This window comes from Theobroma cacao, chromosome 5 (genome assembly GCF_053813885.1).
Source record: "Theobroma cacao isolate CCN51 chromosome 5, ASM5381388v1, whole genome shotgun sequence".
NCBI classification, from domain to species: domain Eukaryota; kingdom Viridiplantae; phylum Streptophyta; class Magnoliopsida; order Malvales; family Malvaceae; genus Theobroma; species Theobroma cacao.
In genome coordinates this window covers 25,323,849-25,332,099 of record NC_142643.1, presented here as the reverse complement: position 1 = coordinate 25,332,099, position 8,251 = coordinate 25,323,849, and the positions used below count along the sequence as shown (strand labels likewise).

Below are 8,251 nucleotides of genomic sequence, written 5' to 3'. Positions count from 1 at the left end.
TGTATATTTATTAATAAATATTATTTGTGCATATATCACAGGTTAAGCAGTAAAATTCTATCAGTAACAACATTCATAATTTTTTACCATCGATTCACAATTTTTAATATCAAGAGTGTACAAATTTCTTAAAGGCCATTGCATAGCGCAAGGCTTTACTAGTTTATCAATAGTTTCTCTGCCATTAAAAAGAAAGTTCATCATTTAAATAATTCATTTCTATTCAATAATTGTATGGATAAAGAAATTCAATAATTATAATAACTTAAAAAGGCATTTTTAATTATAACTATATCTGGACACATCATCCATTACGTGAGTGAACGAAGAACAATTAGTGAAAAGAAATTAAAAAAAATTGTAAAAAATAGGTGGAAGAAATTTGGGAATCTACAGTTTCGGTTACCCAATCAATCCACTTCTAAAGCTTCCAATCTTGTCTTATTTTCTGCTTTATATACATATATATATATATATATATATATATATATATATATATATATATATATGTTACTTTTCCTCTCTCTCATCTCGCACCTTTGCTTCACCAAAAACCTAAAATCTAAAGATTAAGCCAAGCCATCTTCTATTCTAACAGATGGCTGACAAAAACCAGTCAACAAACCACCCCTCTGTTAGAACAAGAATCCACACTTTTCCTTATTTTCTTCAGTTTTTCTCTTCTATTGGGTCTGGACTTTCCAACTGCAACTGGAAAATGCATATTGAAAGTTAATGAATTTATTTTCTTTCTTTCTTTCTTTTTATTTTGTCAATTTCTTTGAATTGAATGGTTTCTCCGGTTATAAAACAAGTCAAATGGAGAGCAGCCACGTGTTAAAATTTTTAAAAGCATAATTAATTAAATGATGATCTAGATTTACAAAACATGTGTTAAAACATAATTAATTAGATAATTTTTATATGTTTATTATTGTTTAACTTTTTTAAATAATTCCAAAGCGTTTGATTCAAGTTATTAAACTCATAATAGTATAGACTAAGTGTATGTAGTGTGATAATGTTATAAATCAACTCGTTGAGTTGAAAAATTTTAATTTTATTGTGAAAACTGTTAATTTTTTTTAAATTTGAAAAGATATTATATTTAAAAAATATTTTAAAATTATTTACAATAATTTTAAAAAAATTTTATTTATGCTCAATTAAGTTTTTATATTTTTTTTAATAAAATAAGATTTTATAATTACTGATTGATCGATCATTATTAATTAAAATGTCATTTCTAACATATATAGTACCGACGTAATATGTTGATATATCACCGCAAATGATGGTGTGAAATACTTATATTGTCTGATGACATGGTCAAATGATATTTTTATTTTTCATATTAGTATTAAATGGATATAAAATGATAAGTGATTTTTTAACTAATCATAATTAACAAGCTATTATCGTAAGAATTTATTTAACTCAGAATAAAATTATAAAAACGTAATAAAAAATAAAAAAATGATTTAAATTGTTTTGCATAATTCAAAGATATTACAAAGCATGATATGTCATTGGAAAAATTATGCTAAAGGTTAACATTAGATGGAAAAGAAAAGAAAAAGGGGAAACTGTAAAAACAGAATAATTGACCGCGGTGTCCGTGTCTTGTTCCTTTTCAAAGTTGAGGTACTCGTCATAAATAAATTAAAAAAAGCAATCCTCACTTGTCAATTTGCAGATAGATACTTGACTCTCTCTTTCCTTCATCTTCAAAGTTCACACCCTACACATATTTTCTCGTCTTAAATGTAAAACAAGAATAAACAAACGAAGAAAGAAAGAAATTAGCAACACAAAGGCAAGCGTTTTCCCTCTCGCGGAAATTACAATTTAGAATGTTGTAAAAATGGCGCACCTTGTGATGTATGGTGGTTGAGTTTGTTGGAGGAGAAGGGCCAAAAATGGGTGCACCAAACGCAGAGGCAGATCAGGAAAGCAGGGAGAGGAAGCAAGGGGGTGGGGCATGATGCTGATGGTGCATTATGGGAAAAGGTGAGGAAGAGCAGAGGTTGAGTACAAGTGTGAACAGTGAGGTATCGGTGGAGAATGCCGGCGGTCCAATTTCAAGCTTAAGCTTACTATTTGCTCCCTCTGCCTCTGCCTGTGGCTGTGGATGCAAATCTCTCTTTGGCCTTAGATGCTTCCTCGTGTTGCTCCTATCTCTTGCTCTCTTCCTCTCTGCTTTATTTTGGCTGCCCCCTTTTCTTAATTTTTCAGATCAATCTGATCTGGATCTTGATTCCAGGTTCAAAGGTCCGCCTATTGCTTTCCTACCTTTTATTCTTTAATTTATATTCATTTTAGTATGTGCATGGATAATGGATCTGTATTTTGTTCTTACATTTTATCTTCTAGGTGGTTCCTGTTTTCTGAGTTATTTTTGGGTATTTCAGGGAATGTGTGAAGAGGAAACGATAATGTAGTAAAATCCCTATCAACTTGATCTTCTTAAGACTTTTTAAATTTTATTTATCAATGTCTCTTGTCTGTAGGAAAATTCCATTAATGGAAAGTGGGTTTACAGTGGTTATTATCAGTTTTTGTCGGTGGATTGCTGTTCTTACATGGTTTGCCCAGAAATTAAAAGGAAATAAATGAATTTAAGGATTAAAATTTTACTTTTAGGGCCCGATTAGCTTGAGGAACTGTTTTCCATTTCTTATTCCCACTTTTACTCTAGATGTAATCAATAAAATCAGATAAATAAATTTGGAAACTCCTTTTTTTGTCACTTTCTGAAAATTTGGATAATTATTTTTAATTTTTTTGACTTTTTTTTTTTATTTAGGAAAAGAGGGATTTGAATCTTGCTCTTTGAGCAGTCCAATCATGCACACCGACTGCTGAGCCAAATGCTCAAGTGCTTTTTTTTTTTTTTTTTTTGACGTTGGTGTGGCATTTGTACTCATTTTTCTTCCTTCAGCATTTTATAAATCAAATTGTGATACTTGAGTAAATTAATTTTTAAGTTTAAATATGACTAAATTAAACCACAATTTTTTTTAAAATTTTTTTATGTTCTCTTATTTTATAGTTGGGTGATGGAAATTTTGACCTTTGAAATATATTTTTGACGAAAGGTGCATTGTCATTTACCAATTAGGCTAGACCTTTGCAACAAGTAGCACCTTAACTCTGTTGATGATTTTTGCGTCAAAACATTTTGTGTGGGATTTATATTCTAGTATAGCCTGTCAATAATGGGAAAAGGAAAATATGGGGAGAGTTTTTCACTTTGGTTATCTGTCGAACAGAAGGATGCTTTAGTCGATACTGTACACTAACTTTTTTACATGGATAGAAATATTTTATAGATTGAATTTCTTTTTAAGTAAAATTTGTCACCCATGAGGGTGTTAGAGCAATTTTATTATTGCTGGCAATCACTTCAAATCTCAAGCATTGGTTGCTTCTTTTTAGAAAATTTTAGTTCCCTTTTGCTGAAGTGGTTTGGTGATCTTTCTTTCTGCAAAGTTCAGGGGAAGCAACAGTATACCTAAGATTTGGAGTATAAGGGTTCAATTTGATACAACCAATGGCAATCAATGTAATCAAGTTGATTCAACATGATTAAAAGCTTGACCTTGACTTCATTACAATCATGAGTCTAGGCTACTTAATTGCAAAACTTGAGACTTGAAACAAGCTTGATTTTCTTCACCTTGGGCTTGATCTAGCTGATCGAGTGCGATTTCTTTAGGCTTGAGTATCATTAAGCTCTAGCTCAGGCTTGGATATTTGCTTATTTATATATCACTATATATACACTAAAAAGATCAAAATATTAATCAGGTCTGGGAGCAACTTGAGCTGAGCATTGAAATATTTGAACTTGGCTTGCTAGACTAATTGAGCTACTCAAACCTAAGTTCAACTTGATGATGAACGAGTTGAGTTTAAGTAGCCAGTGAGTAGAGCTGACTCACTTGCACGCATATTTAGAGTCCATTATATAGAAAGTAGTTTACTTTGGATCAAGAAATAGACATTGGTCGTTGGATATTTTGTCAATAACTCCACTGTTGATGCATGCTTGTAGAGTTCTTTGGATGTGGGGTGAGGTAGCATTTCAAACAAGTGAAGTAAAATGGAGTAAGAGTGGCAGAAAGGGGGATTGGAGCAGACCTTGGGCTGGCGATGATAGATAGAAGACGTAGGAAGTTGAATCAATGTAGTGAAGTTGGAAGTAGAAATTAAGGAACTTGTAAACAAAAGGTTGAGGGGGAGGAATACAGAGCTACATATGAAGTTTGCAAAAGACTTCCAAAAATGATTTGCAAAGGCCATATGTCTAGGCCAAGGGTGTAGTTAATGCCACCGTTTAAGAAGCTGCCAACTCAATTTTCATTAAAGTAATTCCTGGTAAATCTGAAGTGACTGGTCGTGGTTGTGTTTTTTTGACAAGGAATGTCTGGTGATACTACTTGCTGGAAGGGGGATGAAGGAAGCGCTTATGAACTCCAATGAGAGGTTAAGAGAGGAACCCTTTCACTACCTGAATATGAGAGCCACCATGCCCATCTCTCTCGATGCTGACGAGTAGAAACTTGAGTTTTCCTGGATAGAATTTCCTTAGGTTTCTGTGGCTCTTGTGAACAAATGGTTCACTTTTGCTGTTGTTATTGATCTGGTTCAATTTAAATGGATAAATGGTAAAATGCATAAATAAGTCAGTGCTGAATGCAATAAGCAATGGTCAGTGATACATGAAGATCATTGCCTATTTTATGAAGAAATAATTACAAGAAAAAGGGTATAAATCCCATGATATGGCACGTTTATGGACAAGCTCAGACTGTTTTATGGCAGATCATATATAGCTGTCCAGTTCAGGTCCCCTTTTTGTGATCTCAAAATCCATACTGGTAGTAACCAAAATTCATTTGGGCTGGCATAGATAAAATTTTTTCGTGGGTTGATTAGGTAGAGGTTCTTTTTGCTTTAAGTATAAATGTGCAATACAAATAATACCAGACTGTAATAACAATAGTGCTGGTATTATCATCAAAGTTTATGAAAACCAAAACTTTCTAGGAAGAAACAGGCAGTTCTGTATCACTAAAGCTATCGTATGACTGTTTTTCTATACTCATATCTATTCAGTAAAACCGGGAGGAATTTGGGGTCATAGTTTTGTTGAGCTATGTGCAGCTGTTGTCTAGGAGCAAAACAATAAGTGGTTTACTGGGTGTAATATCATTATGTAATGCTTTGTCGGATGAATTGGTTTTGGTTTTAGATGTAAATTTGACTGGCAAGAAATTCCTAATTCCTTTTTAAAGGTGTGAGAATTATCTATGATGTATCAACTTCGTCCAAGACCTTTGCATTCATTATGGTAATTGTAATAGTATTTGTTTATATTGTGATCTGACTGAAGATGGACAATAAGATTGGCTGATTTCATCTTTTGAATTTAGAATCATAATAAAATGTTATTGTGAGCATGAATTTCAGATTATCCATGAAAAATGGTTTTTGGTTGAAATTATTATATTGACAATCCTTATTTGTCCAGATCATGATATAGTAGCAGGTTTTGATGTTGAGAAGCCGGTTTCTTTTCTGGGAGACAATATCTTGCAGCTCGAAAATGACATATTTGATGAGATAGGCTTTCCCACAAGCAAAGTATATACTTCAATCCTCTTTTATTCCGTATGTACTTCATAGAATTTTTGTCTAGATCTGATTAGTTCTTTGAACCAGGTGGTTATCTCATCTCTTGAGCCTTTAGCTGGATCAAACATAACAAAGGTTGTCTTCGCGGTTGATCCTGACGTAAGATATTCCAAAATATCTTCAACTTCTCAAAGTTTGATAAGGGCATCATTTGAATCTTTGGTTATACACCAACCATCTCTACGCTTGACTGAATTCTTGTTTGGGGTTCCACGTGACTTTGAGGTGCTAAAATTCCCTGGAGGAATTACTGTAATTCCCCCACAAAGTGCATTTCTTCTGCAGAAAGTGCAAATCCTTTTCAACTTTACCTTGAACTTTTCTATTGATCAAATACAAGGAAATTTTGAGAAAATGACAAGCCAGCTCAAGGCTGGATTGCGTCTAGCCACATATGAGGTTAGGCAATCTTTCGTTTTCTCTTGATTTTGATTCATTATTTATTTTTTGGCAATTTAGTGCTTGGATTTTTATGGAGAAAAGATTAAAGCTTGTTATGTACTGTAAGAGATTTTTTTAGCTGTAGCATCTCATATGCAGAATCTGATGGGTTTTCCTTTGTGAATTCAGAACTTGTATATTAGCTTATCAAATTCTAAAGGCTCCACAGTTGCTCCCCCCACTACAGTTCAATCCTCTGTTCTACTGGCTGTGGGGAATACTCCTTCAATGCCAAGATTGAAGCAACTAGCTCAAACCATCACAGGTTCTCATTCAAGAAACCTTGGCCTGAACAACAATATGTTTGGTAGAGTTAAGCAAGTTCGTCTTTCATCCATTTTGCAACATTCCCTTCATGGAGGTGATGGTAGTTCAAACTCATGGTCCCCTTCTCCTGCCCCTCTGCCTCATCCTCACCGCAGTCATCATCATCATCGCCATCACCACCACCACCACCATCACCATAGTGATGTTCTAGCTCCTGCAGTTTCGCCTGCTACATCAACTGAGAAAGGTGCAGCTGCACCTGAAGATTATTCACCTGCTCCAGAGAGAATTTCACCTGCAACCCCATGGAGTTACAAGGCAAATCCTCCAGGTTGCCAACATAGAAATAAAAGGATCAAGGGGAAGACTGGACAGGAGTCGAATATAGCCCCAGTTGTCGCACCTAAAATTTCTCCTACCCGTTCTGCTGCCCCACCACATGTACACACATCAGCATTGGCCCCCAAACCTAAACCCAGGCCAATCTCCCATTTGGTTCCCACATCTAGTCCACTACCAAATGTAGCATTTGCTCATGTTGAGGCTCCATCAAAGAGTAAATCAAATAAAGAGAATCCTGACAGGACACCTTCAGTTTCACCATCACCAATAGCCTCTTTATGTGAGTAAATAATTTTTTTATGAATAGTTAAAGCTATTATTTTGACATCTTGGCCTATTGCTGAACATCATAGCTAAACTTGTGATATCTGATGACTGTTTTGCTCATGCAGTAATTTTTATTTGGATTAGATGCTCAACTGTTGAATTTTTAGTCTTTCTAGAATTTTAAGAATCATTATGGTGGTCAGTTTAATTTATATTTGGGATCGATGCTTTGCTTTTTCACAATCTTATGTACTTTTACAGTCATTTCTTGAAGTTTAATATTCATTATAGTGGTCAGTTTAATTCATATTTAGATCAATGCTCTACGTTTCCTTCTGTACATGTGTGTTAATATCTCCCTTTTCGCAGCCTCTACAGGTTTTCCAACTATGCAATGGCCGCTTCCACTCCTATTAGCTATAATAATACATTTATAACAACAGAGGAACAACCTGTTTTCTAGTTAACAATCACTTCACTAGTAATCAAGGGAGTCAAGTTGTATAATCCAAATTTAAAGGAGCTGTACCAACCAGAATTCTGTGGGTGAGAGCAGTGCAAAGGGTGTGCCCTCATGTCCGGTTGGATATATGTTGTTTTCATGCTGTAAATATTTAATTAAAATGTCTAGTGGCAGCATTTTCAGGTCAAAGTCACATTGGTGGCAGGCCCTAGATTATGTGAATTGCCAATGTTTTGTGTATTCTCTTTTGCGGAAGTCAAAGGGGGAAAGAACAAATCTATGTGCATTACCTTCATCTTTTTCTCCTCTTCTACTTTTAGATCAAGTCAATCAGGTTTGTTTCTAACCTCAAATGGTCTACTACGGTATTTATATTTTGTTGAAAGCATAACAGTACAGTTAGCATAAGCTGCTGCCAAATAGGTATATTATGGGTAAGGTCTAAATTGGCTTGGGTTATTATTTTTCCATCTGCATATGCGCACACTCAAACATATATACATACACATGTATGTATATGTTTTTGTATAGGAATCAACTTACACTAAAAAACATTGATTGTTGCACTTTTTCATATGTTTTTGTACAATTTATATTCTGTTTTAATTCAACTATCAAAATTCATGCCCTTGGGTGTTTGATCTCACGGTAAATTATGGGTTCGTTTGGAACGGATGAAACTTTTTTCCGGAAAATCTTTTCAAGAGTTGTGTGTAAAACAACTTATGAGTCCTATAACCAAAAAAAAAAAAAAAACCTTATGAGTTCTAA

At 34.1% G+C, this 8,251-nt stretch overlaps 1 protein-coding gene across 1 annotated transcript; it reads left to right on the top strand.

Annotated features, from left to right (window-relative positions):
• Positions 1 to 1,668: 1,668 nt before the first annotated feature.
• On the top strand, positions 1,669 to 7,826 carry LOC18598570 (hydroxyproline-rich glycoprotein family protein). Its single transcript, XM_007028142.3, has 5 exons — positions 1,669 to 2,271; positions 5,537 to 5,649; positions 5,728 to 6,099; positions 6,271 to 7,030; positions 7,387 to 7,826. Exons 1-5 carry the CDS (start codon positions 2,001 to 2,003, stop codon positions 7,452 to 7,454), a joined length of 1,584 nt encoding a protein of 527 aa, XP_007028204.3. The 5' UTR covers positions 1,669 to 2,000; the 3' UTR covers positions 7,455 to 7,826.
• Positions 7,827 to 8,251: the final 425 nt, after the last annotated feature.

Bases quoted from the DNA above. Each gene is read 5' to 3' on its own strand.
- LOC18598570 (XM_007028142.3), top strand. From the start codon at position 2,001: ATGGGAAAAGGTGAGGAAGAGCAGAGGTTGAGTACAAGTGTGAACAGT. The intron at 2,272-5,536 runs GTCCGCCTATTG...TTATTTGTCCAG, and splicing joins TCTTGATTCCAGGTTCAAAG to ATCATGATATAGTAGCAGGT. The intron at 5,650-5,727 runs GTATATACTTCA...TCTTTGAACCAG, and splicing joins TAGGCTTTCCCACAAGCAAA to GTGGTTATCTCATCTCTTGA.